Raw genomic sequence first — 16,562 nt, 5'->3', positions numbered from 1 at the left:
TTTGAAGTATAGTTGATACAGTATTGCGTTAGACAAAACAGGGCTTTGACACAGGTCTTGGTCTGACATCTTGGGCAGAAGCTATCTGTGATCTGAAGTCATCTGTTTATTCCAAAGGTCTTTGGTCAGCTGTATACTTCTGAAGACCAGCTGCTTGTAGAGCATCTGGGAGAATCCTCAGTTTGAAGTCCTCTACTGGAATAGGCTTCCAGTTGTGTCATTTCGGAAATTCTTCTTTAGTTGTAAAATAGGTATTGAAGAATTGAGCCCCTGGAGTTTTCACTGCTGTATTTGTTAACAGTACCCAAGAAGGTTCAAGAACAATTTTTCTCTGATGTCTCAGACAAAAATCTCATGGTTGAAGATCACAAAGAGGCTATTTAGGAAGATGCTGTGGGAAGATGTCCTTAACCTGCTGATGATAGGACTGGGTAGAGTACATGAATCCCCTGTAATATTTTGCCACGTCTGCATGCAGCAGGGTAGAGTCTAGTATTGGAAGTGGAATCTCTAAATAAATGGGTTCAGTTCTTAGATAACTGATGTATCCCCAAGGGAGTGAACCATATGGCCATAAGGGCTTCTGGGAGTACCCTTGGCCAGGGAGCTAAAGGGTTTCTGGGATTTTTGCTAATTTTAAGTTAAGGATGTCATTGATTCCTGTAAAGTGTGTGCTTTGATCACCTGATATAAAAAATGGGATGTGATAGGTTGGATACACAGAATCAAGCAGCTTTTAGTCAGGACTGTAGCTTTTCATAGCAACTAAATGCTTCAGTCCATCATGAAAACAGACATATTAAAAACTAAGACACATTCCCATTTCATGAAGGGTAGGAGCTGGATAAAATCCAGCTGAAGGTGTCCAAGGATCTTGGAGGCTTTGGTTCCAGGCCATGTCCCACCTTTAGTTTTTTTTTTAATTTTATTTATTTATTTATTTATGGCTGTGTTGGCTCTTCGTTTCTGTGCGAGGGCTTTCTCTAGTTGCGGCAAGTGGGGGCCACTCCTCATCGCGGTGCGCGGGCCTCTCACTATCGCGGCCTCTCGTTGCGGAGCACAGGCTCCAGACGCACAGGCTCCGTATTTGTGGCTCACGGGGCTAGTTGCTCCACGGCATGTGGGATCTTCCCAGACCAGGGCTCGAACCCCTGTCCCCTGCATTGGCAGGCAGATTCTCAACCACTGCGCCACCAGGGAAGCCCCCCACCTTTAGTTTTGTCAAGATTATGATTATAGGTGACACGTGACCTAAAAATAACCTGTTAAAAAGTTTTCTTTTTAAAGTTTATTTACCAATGTTAATTTAAGATGGTAACCAATTTGTATCATGATGTGTAGTTTCATGGAAACATTTAGCTATCATCTGAAATCATCTGGCACACCAAGTGGCCATCTTGGGAGCACCAGTGATGATCTGAGTGAAGGTTACATTTTTAAACATTCTTCTTTTTCAGAATCAGGGGCTAAACACTGATATTCTATACTGGCCTCTCTGAATTCCTCCAGAGAGTTATCCTTTGAGGGTTTCGTTAGGAACCTCACCTTGGTTAAAGCTGCTTGTCTGGCCTAAAGACCTGCTGGTGCATTTCCTTCCACTTCCATATTATCTCTTTTGTATAAGCCTCAGCCCTTATAATAGCCACCTCTCTAGGAAACAGGAGTGAATCCATAAGTTCTTGTTGTCCATTTTTGATGGGGATTTTAGGAGAGGCTAGGAAACCTTCTTTGTTTCAAAGTATCTCAAAGTCATGTTCTGATCTCAAGCCTATCTCCTATGTGTGCATATGCTTACCCTCTGGTCTTTGGCCAGTCGACTAACTGTATATAGTAAGTGCAATAAGTTCTGCCATCTGGGCTGATTGTAACTCAGGTAGAGGACTACATTCTAAAGAGAACTTAAATTAGTGACACCATATCCTTCTTGATAACCTTTGGTTTCATATTTGAGATATGCTTCATCAACAAAAAATATTAGTTCAGAATGCTTAATTGGAGTCTAGTAAATCCGAGCAAGGCACAGAAAGTTTCCTAACTAAGGTAAGACAATCATGAGGTTCTCCTTCTGTTAGGGGCAGGAGTGTGGCAGGGTTCAGGATGCTGCAGTAGTGAACAGAAATGTGAGAGGGACAGAGTAACAGAATAGAACATAATAAGATGTTAATTAGCAGGCTGACAGTGTAAACTCTCTCTTTTCACAGATGACATGATCTGATATGTAGAAAATCCTAAGAAATACACTAAGAACCTATTGGAATAAATGAATTCAGCAAAGTTTCTGGATATAATCAGATCAATATACAAAAATCAAAAATATTTCCATACATGATCCATAAAAGAAAAAAACTGATAAACTGGACTTCATCAAAACTGAAACCTTTTGCTTGGTGAAAGACCCTATTAACAGGATGAAAAGACAGGCTACAGGCTGGGAGAAAATATTTGCAGACAACTTATTTCAAAATGTACTCCCATCTGGAATATACAAAGAACTCTCAAAACTCAATAGTAAAAGAAACCAAACAATCCAACTAGAGAGTGAGCAAAGATTTCACCAAAGAGGACATACAGATGGCAAACAAGCACGTGAAAAAACATTCAAACATCATTACCTATTAGGGAAATGTAAATTAAAACCATGATGATTTATCACTACACAGCTATTAGAACAGCTTAAAAAAGTGTTTTTTAAGTGACAATTCTAAAAGCTAGTGAGGATCAGAGGAACTAGATCTCTCACACATTGCTGGTGGAAATATAAAATGGTATGGCCACTATGAAAAAGAGTTTGGCCATTCTTAAAAAACAAAACATACCTTTACCATGCAATCTCACTGCTTGGCATTCATTCCAGAGAAATGAAAGCTTATGCCCATACAAAAACATGTACATGATGGTTATATACCTCTAAGTATTGAAAGCAGGGACCTGAAAATCTATTTGCACCCCATGTTCATAGCAGTCTTATTCACAATAGCAAAAAGGTAGAAGCAACCCAACTGTCCATTGGCAGATGGATAGATAAACAAAATACAGTATATACATACAATGGAATATTATTCAGCCTTTAAAAAGGAAGGAAATTCTGACACATGCTACACAAGGATGAACCTTGAGGACATTATGTTAAGTGAAATAAGCCAATCACAAAAGGACAAACACTGTATGATTCTACTTATAGGAGATAGTTAATCAAATTCATAGAGACAGAAAATAGAATGGTGGTTGCCAGGGACTGGAGAGAGAAAGGAATGGGGAGTTTCTGTTTTGCAAGATGAAAAGAGTTCTGGAGATGGATGGTAGTGATGGTTGCACAACAATGTGAATGGACTCAGTGCTCTGAACTGCACACTTAAAAATAGTTAAGAGGGCTTCCCTGGTGGCGCAGTGGTTGAGAATCTGCCTGCCAATGTAGGGGACACGGGTTCGAGCCCTGGTCTGGGAAGAATCCCACATGCCGCGGAGCAACTGGGCCCGTGAGCCACACCTACTGAGCTTGCGCATCTGGAGCCTGTGCTCCGCAACAAGAGAGGCCGCGGTAGTGAGAGGCCCGCGCACCGCGATGAAGAGCGGCTCCCGCTCGCCGCAACTAGAGAAAGCCCACGCATAGAAACGAAGACCCAACACAGCCAAAAATAAATAAATTAATTAATAAGTTAAAAAAAAAAAAAAAAAGCAGAGCAATAGTGTTAACTGGAGCTTTAAAAAAAAATAGTTAAGATGGTAAATTTTATGTTACGTGTACTTTAGCACAATTTGAAATTCTTTAAATGTCAAAAAATGCACATGAATATTCACAGCAGCTTTGTTTGGAACAGCCAAAAATTGGAGAAAAACTACATATCCTACAATGATGAATGGTGGAACAAAAGGAAGAAACTATTGATGCATTCAACAACTTGGATGGACATCAACGGTATTATGCTGAGTGAAAAAAGCCAATCTCTCTAATTCCATTTATATAACATTCTCAAAATGACAGCATTTTAGATATGGAGAACATACTAGTGGTTGCCAAGGGTTAGGGATGGTTGGGGAAGACAGAAGAGGGAGAATGTGACTCTAAAGAGAAAGCACAAGGGATCTTTGTGACGATGGTCCTGTATCGTGATTGTGGTGGTTATCGAAATCTACACGTGATAAAGATTGTATAGAACTACACACCACCCCCAAGAATGCATGTAAACTGATAAAATCCAAATGAACTCTGTGCGTTGTATCAATGTGTACAATGGTTTTGATACTACTGTATTATAGTTATACAGTTGACCCTTGAACAGCATGGGTTTGGACTGCATGAGTCCGCTTATATGCAAACTTTTTTTCCATAAATACTGCTGTACTACATGATATGCGATTGGTTAAATCCATGGATGCAACACTACGAATTCAGAGGGCCAACTATGGGACCTGATCACCCGTGGATTTTGGTATCCGTGGAAGGTCCTGGAGCCAATCCTCTGTGGATACTGAGAGATGACTGTATAAGACGTCACAACTGGGAAAAAGTGGGTGAGGGGGTGCATGGGACCTTTCTGTCCTATTTTTGCAGCTCCTTATAAGTCTGTAATTATTTCAAAATGAAAAGTTTGAAAAAACAAGCCAACCAGAACTTGACTGCTTGGCCATGGGCCAGCAAGTTCCCTTGTGACCTGAGCTGTCCATCATGAACTGGGTGCCATCTGACCCACCAAGCCATAAAGCTGGGCACACAGCAGCACGCCATCATCAAATGGAAGTGGTATATATGAAGCTGGGCTCAAGCAGATCCTGAAGGCACAAGAAATTGTATGATTTCCTCATGACCATGGCCTCTACTCTTGCGACATTATCTTCTCTCTCCAAACCCACCTACAGCTTCACGGTAACCTCCCTCTCACCAGTTGCCTGAAGAGGAAAACTCTTGGGTTCTGCATAGTATGCAAGCATCACCTAAAAGGACACAGCTGCACAACATCTCACTTTGGGAAGGCTCTGCGGGACAGCGATGAAGGGAAATCCTCTCAGTGGGCAGAACTTTGAGCAGTGCACCTCACTGTTCATTTTGCCTGATCAGAAGCACAGAGCTATACTTTTTCACGCGCTGTGGCTATGGCTTGGCTGGATGGTCAGGTACTTGAAAGGAGTATGATTAGAAAATTCAAGGAGGTCTGACAAGGAGTCTGGGGAGAGGTGTGTCGACAGACTTCTCTAATTTGGCACAGAATGTTAAGATAATTACGTTCCATATGAATGCTTACCAAAGGGTGACCTCCACAGAGGAGGATTTTAATGAGGTGGACAGAATCACCAACCTGTGAATGTCAGTCAGCCTCCTTCCACAGAAATGGACTCGAGAACAAAGCACTAGGGATGGAGGTTACGTTTGGGCTCAGCAACATGGACTGCCACTCACCAGGGCCAATCGGGCTCCAGCCACTGCTTAGTGCCCAATATTCCAACAGCAGAGACCAACACTGAGCCCCCAATATGACACTACTTCCCGAGGATTAGCCAGCTATCTGGTTGCAGATTGATTACATCGGGCCCGTTCTATCAGGGAAGGAGCAGCACACTGTTCTGACTGGAACAGACACTGGATATGGATTTGTCTTCATTGCCCGCAATGCTTCTCCCAAAACAACTATCCAGAGCTTTGCTGGAGTTGGGTATGAATAGCTTTTTTATTTTCCTATTTATTCCCCCCTCGGACCTTCACTGAGACCCTCTCCGTGCTCGTCTGTACCTCGCACTTCTGGTTGGGAAGAGTCCGCAGCATGAGCTCCGTTCCGAGGGAGGAGGATGTCACCGGCTCGCGGTCCCGCCGCCCTGTAGATCCCGACGGTGCCGCCGGGTCCCTGGAGAGAACACCATGAGCCAGCCCTGCCCACACCGGCAGCCAGCCCAAGCCCCGCCCCTGGGTCCTAACGCGAGGTCCTCCGCGGGGGCTGTCCGAGGCTGCGCCGGACTCATCCCACTTTGTTTCCCGTCCAGACAACCCTTCACTCGGGCCTACGCTGCGGCGCGGCCCCCTGGCCTCGAAAATTCAGTCTCGGGCCGAGGTCCGCGGCCGTTGGACGAGGAGCAGTCGCGGCAGGCGGTGGGAAGGCTGCCCGAACGGAGGCGCTCGTGGGTCTCCAGCATGGCTGCGACGGTGCGCGCTGCGGGAATTCTCCCTGTGCTGTGTGGCGCGTCGGCGGGTGAGAGCCAGGACGCTGGGAGCAGGGGCTCTGAGCGGGGCGGGAGTAGGGGTTCGCCGGGGCCTGCAGACACCCGGGTGGAAAGAAGCGAGAAGCCGCGGCCCCGGCCTCTCACGCCCGGCTCTTGTCCCGCTGGGACCTGCTGTGTGACCTTGCGCGCGTCCGCATCCTCTCTGGGTCCCAGGGCCCGGGTCTGTAAAGTGAGGGTGGACTGGACGCTGTCCAGAGTCTCTTCCAGTTCACCAGGCCGCTCGTGCATGCTCGGTTAAAAGGGACAGGGTAGTGGCAGGCAAGCATCGCCTTCCCCGCGGGCGTGATTCACAGGTTCATTTGGTGATGTTGATGTGGGGTTCGAGGTGGATGGCGGCCAGCGAAGCTCGAAAGGGAAATAGGCTGTCCTCCAGCTTGAGTCGGATAGGATTAGTGTCAGTTATTTTAGATTCCGGGCTGATCAGTGCCCTTTATTAAAAAGAAGGATGTTTGGAATGTCAGTAGTTTTTGCTCTTATTGTCCTCCCCCACCCCTAGTTGGTTGTTTGCAGCCCGAGGAAAGGCAATCTGCTATTCTCCAGCCTGATGTTTATCTCTAGGAACCACTTCGTAATTAATTGGACCTCTATTCTCTCTATTTTATTGTAAACCCACAATCCAGCACTCGTAATTCCAAAATCCAAAGATCTGTAAAAATCGAAAAGTTCTTTTTATGAACTCATTTTGTTGGGAAATTTGACCTGCAATCGTTTGTAGGAAAATCTGACCTGAGCATTTTTTACTTTTGTTTATGTTGTCACTACCTCCTCCTTTTCCAAAGCCCCGATCAAATAGCACTTAGCACGTGTAGCTTTCTTTCATGAGCTCTTATGTGTAGCAGGGACTGTCTTAAACTCTTTATGCTTTTTTCCTTGCTTCATCTTCACAATGCCTTTGTGAGATAGATGCCTTTATTCCCATTTTACAGATGAGGGAATTAAGGCACACAGAGGTTGAGAAACTTGTTCAAGATTAGACTGGGAGGATGTCAGGTTTTTGCACCCACACCACCTGGCTCCAGAGCCTCTTTCTTTCTTTCCTTTTTTTTTTTTTTTCTTTTTCTAGTGTATAAACTTTTTTTGGTAGTGGCTTTATTGGGATGTAATTTACATACCACAGGATTCATCTTAAAAGTATACAGTTCAGTGGTTTTTAGTGTATTCACAGAGCTGTGCAACCATCACAGCAGTCAATTTTAGAACATTTTCATCACCCCAAAAAGAAACCCTGTACTCTTTTAGCTAGCATCCCCCCAGACCCCCATTGCCCCCATCCCTGGGCAACCACTAATCTACTTTTTTTCTCTATAGTTTGCATGTTCTGGATATTTCATATAAATGGAATCAAGTAATCCGTGATCTTTTGTGACTGGCTTCTTTCACTTAGCATAATGTTTTCCAGATTTGTCCATGTTGTAGCATAAATCAGTACTTAATTCCTTTTTATGACTGAATAATATTCTGTTGTGTGTATATGCCACATTTTGTTTATCTATTGAGCATTTGGGTTGTTTGTACCTTTTGGCTATTATGCCTAATGTGGCTGTAAATATTTGTGTGCAATGTTTTTGTATGTACATATATTTTCATTTCTCATGTGTATACACCTTAGAGTGGAATTGCGAGATCAAATAGCGACTCCATGTTTCACTTTTTGAGGAACTACTAGACTGTTGTCTAAAGTAGCTGCACCTTTTTACATTCCGACCAGCATGAGGATTTTTATTTCTCCACATCCTTGTCAACACTTGTTATTTTCTGTCTTTTTGACTGTAGTCATCCTAGTGGGTGTGAAGTGGTATCAATTTGTGGTTTTGATTTGCATTTCCCTGATGGCTAATGAAAGTCTTTTTTTGTGCTTCTTGTCCATTTCTATATGTTCTTTGGAGAAATGTCTATTCTAATCTATATCTATTTTTAAACTGGGCTGTCTTTTTATTAGTGAATTGTAAGAGTTCTTTATATTTTCTAGATACAAGTCCCTTTTCAGATAAATGATTTGTAAAAGTGTCTCCCCCTCTGTGTGTTGTCTTTTCATTTTCTTGATAGTGTCCTTTGAAACACAAAAGTTTTAAATTTGGATACTGTCTGATTTACCTATTTTTGGTTTTTGTTGCTTGTACTTTTAGTGTCATATCTAAGAAACCATTGCAAAATCCAAGGTCATAATTATTTACCCTTATGTTTTACTCTAAAGGTTTTATAGTGTTTGCTCCTACCTTTAGGTCTTCGATCCATTTTGAGTTAAGTTTTATGTATGGTATAAGTAGGGCTCCAACTTCATTCTTTTTGCATGTGGATACTCAGTTGTCCCAGCATCGTTTGTTGGAAAGATTATTCTTTCTCCACTGGTTTTTCTTGGCGCCCTTTTCAAAAATTAGTGTCCAGTGAATGCTGTCAGAGTCTGTTCTGAAGTGCTGTACTGTGTGAAGTGGTACACAGTACGGTTACAGCCTGGCGCTGCAGGGGCTCCTGATGAAAGAGGGGAGCAGAGTGCTGTGGGGATTGGGGAGCCTTCACCGGGGGGTGGTGTTTCAGGCAAACCAGGAGAACCTGTCAGAGGCACACTAAAGGATTCGAGAGCTGAGTGTGTTCCAGACTGACTGCGAGCCTGGTGTGGCCAGAGGGGGATGGAGAAGGAGAGTGGTGGAGATGAGGCTGATGTGGAAGGTTGGGGCCAAGTCGCAGCCCTGTAGGTGATGCTGAGGAGTTGTGAATTTGTTCTGCAGATAGTAGGGAGCCAAAGAATGATATATCAGGGCTGTGCGGTGACTAGACTTGTAGTTCTAGAAAGGCCTGCCTGTTACCAAAGGGAAAAGGGGAGGGGGGTAAATTAGGAGTTTCAAATAAGCAAAAAAAAAGAAAAAGAGAGAGAGAGAAGGGCCTGCTTGACAGCAGATGGTGAATTAGAGGGAGACTGGAGGCAGACTGGAGACCTGTTAGGAGACTGTCAACAGGAGACTGTCCTTACCATGTGGCTGAGGGATGGAGCCTGAACAAAGAGGGGCAGTGAGACTGTAGGAGGGTGTGCAGCTGAGAGGGGGATTGATTTTTGAGGAGAATTTATAGGGCTTGGTAACAGGTCAGATGTGAGAGTGAAGGAGCCAATGTGATGTGATTTCATTTACTTGGGCAAGTGGTCATGGAGCCCAGAAATTACTCATTTACTTGTCTTGGTTCTTTTATTCTATAGATAATACTATTCTTTAGGTGTTAAAAAATTCCTTTTCATGCAGAAATGGATCTTAATTTTTTTTTTTTTAATTTATAGGTCATTTATGGTCCAGGCAGCTTTACCTAAGCAGCTTTCCAACAGCTTCCATTTTGGCATTGAAGACTGTTCCCAGCAATGGTGAGATTTATTTATCTAACTACGTTTTCTTATAAGAGCTAGTGTTAAGAGTACTTTATGTAGTTTTTTTAAAATGTAAAGGAATGAAGTACATTCTTTGTAATAGAAATGGATAAGGTCTAAAGAGTACTTTTCAAATTTTTAATGATTACAGCTGTTATAATTCAAGGCTTTAAAAAATAATAGCCATGATTTATTGAGTAATGACTGTGTCAGGTTTATAGTATGTTATCTTGGTTAATCCTCACCCCAGTTTTTGTGGGGAGTTGTTATTCCCATTTTACAGATGCTGAAGTGAGTCTCTGAGAGGCTAAGTGACTTGCTTAAGGTCACACAGCCAGTAATGGCAGGACTGGGTCCTGAGCTGTCTCGGATACTGTGATGTGTTCTGGAAACACAGTGTTTGTAGAAGGGGTGGGAAGAGTGCTGACTGGTGGAATGACCGCACGGTTCTCGGCTCCTCCACTTTCTGCCTGTGCAACCATGAACTAATGACACCGCTTGGACCCTCAGTTTCCTCTTCTATAAAATGAGGATGGTAGTTCCTACTTTAAGATTGTTATCTTAAAACATTGTACTTCCGAAGAGTACTAAAAGGTGTATATCTTAAAACCACTTCCCTTTTCTAGGCCTTCTCATCTTCCAGTGACACCTTAACTTCCATCTGGTTATATTTCTAAACGGATAGTGTATATACTTGTTCTTTTCTCTGTTAACATCGTTATGCTAATTGAAGATTTAATTAGGCACCATCCCTGCTTTTTCTGAGCATAGTTGTAAGCACAATTTTGGTCGAATCTATAGGCAGTTATGTCTTTGTTCTTCACAGCTGATCTAGGTAGTACAGTTGACCCTGTACGACCAGAACGGATTTGAACTGCACAGGTCCAATTATATGTGGATTTTTTTTCAAGAAATAAGTACTACAGTACCATGCAATTCGAGGTTGGTTGAATCCAAGGATGTGGAATCGCAGATAGGGAAGGCCAACTATATGTTATACGTGGATTTTTAACTAGCGGGGGGGTCAGTGCCCATCACCCTCACGCTTTTTAAGGGTCAACTGTATTCTCTTATTACGTTTCCTTTCTCCTACAACATTTTCTTTTTCCTAGAGTTAGTAATTGCCTTGTTTTGCTTTGTATTCTTTGTACCTGTTGCAGTATTTTCCTGAAGGCTGCAACAGATTGGTCAGAAATAGCAACGATTTTTCTAAAATCCCTGAAACACATCACTAATTAACCAATTTGGTTTAATAGAAGAGATTTAAATTAGAAGGAAGAAATTCTTCGTGGTGAAAACTGTTAAAACACTGAAGTGAAACCTTCAAGGGCAGACTCTGTCTTTGAAGAAGTCCACCCAAAGGAGCTTCCTGGGCTTGCCCCTCTGTGGACTCCATGCTGTTCCTGAGATGGAGACTTCATGGTCCGAAATTAATAAGCATTCAAAGGATCAGAGCAAAACTGTTAATGGATCGTTGGTGGATGATGATCTGTAATTGAACTTCAAATGGGATTTAGCATGAGTTGCTGCCACCTGCTGGTTTAAAAAGCACAATGCAATTTGAGCAAACTCAGTTGTAGCCACAGTACATTAAAAGAGATTATTTCTGAATTCTGAAGTTGATTTCTTTCTACTTTTGACAGTTGGACCTTTGTAGGCTAACTACATGATTATTTGTGAATAGTATTTTGGTCTTTTGAAAAAGATTAAAGAATTCTAAATTTGATGGTAGTGATTTTTACACTCTTAAAGTATGTCAAGGATTGTAGTTCTAAACTACAAGAATAAATTCATGTGCACTTGATATTTTGTTGAAGGTTAAGAAGGCTACAAGAAAAACTAAAATGTGTCCAACATAATGGGATTTAGAATGATTATTGAAGATCTGAATTTATTTAAAATGAAAAGCCAGTATTTTCTATTTACTTTGAATTGAGTAATTTACAAAGTAAGCTGATAGGTCCAGAGAGACCTCACTATGTCATCTGGGCCAGCCTCCAGAAGTTTTATTTTTTACAGAAAGACTGTCCTCAAAATATGATTCTAAAAAGTTCAGGATTTTAGTGACTTATTTTTATTAGTAACAGTTAATTTTTTGGTGCTGGCGGTGTTTCTCCATAGGTGTGGATCATCTAACAAAGTTTTATTCCATCTACCCTGCAGGCTCTTTGTCATCTCCAGGAACCAGAGACAACGGTCATTTTATCAGCTTGACCCGTGCGCTACAGACACAGTGCTGTATTTCTTCTCCCAGTAACTTGATGGGCCAACAGTATAGATTCTATAGTTTCTTCACTAAATGTACGTAGACTGGCCACAAACTTCCCATTTCATGAAACAGGAAAATGAAAGGTGCTTTTGTATCCTAATTTTTCTTCTTTTTCTTTTTCCTCCTTAAATGAATTAACACTTCAGAGATTAATATATGATGTACAGGCATACCTCATTTTATTGCACTTCACTTTATTGTGCTTTGTGGATATTGCGTTTTTTACATATTTGAGGTTTGTGGCAACCCTGTGTTGAACAAATCTATCTGCACCATTTTTTCCAACAGCATTTGTGTATTGTCTCTGTGTCATATTTTGGTAATTCTTGCAATATCTCAAACTTTTTAGTTATTATATTTGATATGGTGGTATGTGATCAGTGGTCTTTGATGTTGTTATTGTGACTGGCTGAAGATTAGCAGTTTTTAGCAGTAGAGTATTTTTTATTTATTTTTTAAATTAAAGTATATATATTGTTGTTTTAGACATAATGCTATTGCATGCTTAAGACTGCAGTATAGTATATACATAACTTTTATAGGCACTGGGAAATGAAAAAATTTGTGTGACTCACTTTATTGTGATATTTGCTTCGTCGCAGTGGTCTGGAACCAAACCCACAGTATCTCCAAGGTACGCCTGTGCTATTAAAATAAAAATGTTCCTCCGTGTACCTCCTAGAATTATCTCACATGCTACCAGTTGTACTGTGCACACTTTTGGGAGTACTAGTTTACTTTAATCCCCTCATTTGGGGCACCTGAGGTCTAAAGGACCTGTGGAATCCCTGGAATTCCGGGATGGAATTGTGGCCCAAATCCCTGCTGATTTAGATTCACACCAAGAATATACTCAAAATCTGTTTTCAGTTGCACTTTAGTTGAGGAGATAGGACTAATCAGGAAAAGTTAATTTTAAGTAGATGTTGTTTTACTAAGATTACTCCTATCTGAGATAGTATTTGAGAGTCCAGTCTGAACTGAAATTAACTTGTAATAAATGGAGATTGAATCCACGATTCAGCATTAGGCAAATTAAAAGAAATTAGGATTATAAAGCCAATTCATTTTAGACTATTTGGTAAATACAGAATCAAAAAGCAAAAAATCACTTGTAATCCTACTACCCAGAAATCCTGGATTTGCTGCTATTTTCCTACAGCAGTACGCTATACATTTTCCCATGACAGTACATGGGCTCCTCCAGTGCAGTGTCATAACTCTAGAATATTTCATTGTGTGGGTACAGATCACTTTAATTTGGATTAAATTAAATAATGACCTACTAGGTCATTCATGTAGCTATGCAGAAAAGAGGACCAGATGATGGGGAATTGCAAGTAACACAGTCTTCCTTGTATCAGAGGATTTTGGTGGAAAGAGAAAAGAGAGGTGGGTAGAGCTGGAACCATGAGGCTCTTCCTTGGTGCCCCCAGCCCCAGTGTTTTCTAAGAGCTGACTTTGTGCTTTGATGGTGGTGGTTGGGGGGTGTCGGGTGGGCGTATATCAGACTTACAGGCCTTTTTAAAAATAGTCTTTTCCCTGCCCTGAAAGGCCTTTTCTCTAACTCTTCTTGTTCTAGAGGTGCCCCTTGCCCTCTGAGACCCCTCACACCTGCCTCTGACACTCCATTAGCCTCCCTTCTTCCTCAGTCATAGGACTCTGTACCCTTATGAGTTTATTGTTCCCAAGTCAGGGAGGGGTGGGGGTGAACTCAGTTGAAACCAGCATGGGGCTAGTTTTTGCTGTTTTAATAGGAAATAGTCTTTGACTTTCTAAATCTCTTCCAAGAAATTTAAAAAAAACATAATTTTTTCAAAACTCTATAAGATTTCCTAAAAATGTTTAACATTGTATTTGTAAATCTATCCCTCTGCCATAGAGGGTCCACCATTAAATGGTGGAGTCTTTTAAATCTTCGTCTTATTATTGTTTCTTTTAAAATCGAATCCCTTTTAGTCTTAATGAGTGGTTTGCTTATTCTGATTCTAAGAGAAACTGTAAGTGATTGACCTCCTTATGCCTCCATTAAAAGTGCTCTCACTGTGAACTTTCAAGTTTTTGATGGCATTTATATATACCATCATTTTTAAGCAATTAGGAAAGAAAATCAGTCTTTAGTGAGAGTTTAGTTTGAGGTTGGTAATTTTATTTCAAACCTGTGGTTCTTTTAAAAGAATCAGTGTCAGTCTAAAGTTTGAAGTTAACCCTTTGGTTTGATCAGGGATACACAAAGCAGCATTGATGTGGAAGCTTACTTACTTTCGTGAGCTTCAGTTATGCAGATCATCTGTAATAATACATTTGTATTTTTAAAAACAGCGTACTGTATAGCTATAAAGCATTAAAAAATATTCTAAATCCAAAGCATTTTTCCCTTTTCATGTTATCTACCCAAAGGATCAAGGTGTAAGGCCTTCCAGGAAGCTAGCAGGTAGAACTTTCATTTTTATTTTTATTATTTTTAAAATTTTTTATTGGAGTATAGTTGCTTTACAATGTTGTGTTAGTTTCTACTGTACAGCAGAATGAATCAGCTATATGTATAATATATATCCCCTCTTTTTGGGATTTCCTTCCTATATAGGTCCCCACAGAGCATTGAGTAGAGTTCCCTGAGCTATACAGTAGGTTCTTATTAGTTATCTGTTTTATGCATAGTATCAATAGTGTATATATAGTGTATATATGTCAATCCCAATCTCCCAATTCATCCCACCGACCCACCCTTACCCCCTTGGTATGGTAGAACTTTTAGCTTAAGGACTCAGAAGAGGAGAATGAAGATACTCATTTGAGTTCTAGAATATGTTTAATATTTCAGGCACGTAGATATATGTATCTTAGATTTTTGACTAGTACAACATTTGTATGGCTCTCATTCTTTATTAAATTGGTAATGGAACAGTCTGTGGTCATAAAATCAATTGGTGATACTGTGAAAGGTAGAAGTCCTTGTGAAGACAATTTAAATCTAATAAACGGCATAGCTATACCAATAAAATTCAGAAGTGGTCAAAAGTAAAGAATCTGAATATTCCACAAGTACAAAGGGGAAAATACTGCTTGCAATGTATGATAGAAAAAGATCTGGGGACCCTGGAAATTCACAAATGGAAATAACTCAGCAGTCTCAGGGTCTATATATAAAGAAAAAGACAACAACAATGATTTAAGAAATACACACATACACATGCAGGTATTAACTATCAGACCTCCACATACTCATTCTTTCGCAAGTATTGGTTAGGCTATAATCAGAGTTGAAGGTGAATTTGGGCATCTCATTTTGAAGGATATACAGAGATGTTTAGGGCATTTACAGAATAGAGCAGACAATCCAAATTATTAAGATTTTTGGGTTCAAATTGCAGTGTTGGTACTTTGGGCTAAGAGATCTGTATTTTGGAAGTCTAGTTACTGATTATCTCAATAGTTATAATGGAGGCAAGAGGGCAGGGAAGAGACCGGTCACACAGTTGTTAAAATGTCTGGGAAACAAATCTACTGGAAAGTAACAGGGATTGAAATATGGTTGTCTTTTGTGGGGGAGGGCCATATTCTGTAAAAGGAGTAGAATCGCTTCCCCTTGGGCTTTCCAAATGTAACCATGTGATGTGTGCAAAGAATGTTTTAATTTTGCTTTCATTGCCGTAATGATATGTGACCCGACTTCTTCCAGCCTTTTGTATTCGACAGGAATAAATCAATAGACCGTCGATCATTGCTTGAAGAAATTTTTTAAAACCTATTTCTTTACAGTGACAGCAGATGAGCTGTGGAAAGGTGCCTTAGCAGAGAGTGGTGCCGGAACAAGAAAAGGAAGAGGCAAAAGAACTAAGAAAAAGAAAAGAAAGGATTTGAACAGGGGTCAGATCATCGGTGAAGGTAAACTTATTTATAAAAGCAGCTCATGTGCTTTCTAAGATGTTTTCTCCAAAATTTTACAGATATTTTACAAACTAGAAGCATAAAACATTTCTCATGAAGGGTATTAGGTTCTGTGATTTTAGGGTCCAGCCAAATGGCTTAATGCCCCATGATTCAGGGAAAGGAAAATCCCATAGAAAGGGATTCATTCATTTAGTTATTCGTTCAACAAGCCTTAAGTGCCCTGTGTGGCATCTGCTGCAAAAGTCCCTATCCTCAAAGAACTTATGATCCAGAGGTAGAAGGTGGAATAACTGGAGAACTGGCTTAACTTTCTCTCTGAAGGGCCAGGTAGAAATACTTTTTTAGCCTTATGGGCCACATGGTCTCTGTTCCAACTATTCAACTCTGCTGTTGTAGCACAAGAACAGTCATAGACAATACGTAACCAAATGGGCATACCTGTGTTCCAATAAAACTTTATTTACAAAAATAAGTGGTGGGCTAGGGCTTCCCTGGCGGGGCAGTGCTGAAGAATCCGCCTGCCAATGCAGGGAACACGGGTTTGAGCCCCGGTCCGGGAAGATCCCACATGCTGCGGAGCAGCTAAGCCCATGCGCCACAACTACTGAGCCTGTGCCCTAGAGCCCACGAGCCATAACTACTGAAGCCTGCGCACCTAGAGCCCATGCTCCGCAACAAGAGAAGCCACCGGAATAAGAAGCCCACGCACCGCAACGAAGAGTAGCCCCTGCTTGCCACAACTAGAGGAAGCCCACGCGCAGCAACGAAGACCCAACGCAGCCAAAACTAACTAACTAACTAACTAAATAAATTTATTAAAAAAAAAAAAGTGGTGGG

At 41.2% G+C, this 16,562-nt stretch overlaps 1 protein-coding gene across 1 annotated transcript in view; it reads left to right on the top strand.

Moving 5' to 3' along the window:
• The first annotated feature begins 5,964 nt into the window (after window positions 1–5,964).
• MRPS5 (mitochondrial ribosomal protein S5) overlaps window positions 5,965–16,562 on the top strand; it is a 30,933-nt gene continuing 20,335 nt past the window's right edge. The window contains exons 1-4 of the mRNA XM_081253558.1: window positions 5,965–6,179; window positions 9,479–9,559; window positions 11,726–11,863; window positions 15,594–15,719. Of these exons, the coding sequence (XP_081109684.1) occupies window positions 6,122–6,179; window positions 9,479–9,559; window positions 11,726–11,863; window positions 15,594–15,719 (403 nt within the window). The 5' untranslated portion in view covers window positions 5,965–6,121. The remainder of the gene's footprint in view (window positions 6,180–9,478; window positions 9,560–11,725; window positions 11,864–15,593; window positions 15,720–16,562) is intronic.

The sequence above is a fragment of the Mesoplodon bidens genome (assembly GCF_964165515.1).
Source record: "Mesoplodon bidens genome assembly, chromosome: 14".
NCBI classification, from domain to species: Eukaryota; Metazoa; Chordata; class Mammalia; order Artiodactyla; family Ziphiidae; genus Mesoplodon; species Mesoplodon bidens.
This window is presented reverse-complemented; position numbering and strand designations above follow the sequence as displayed.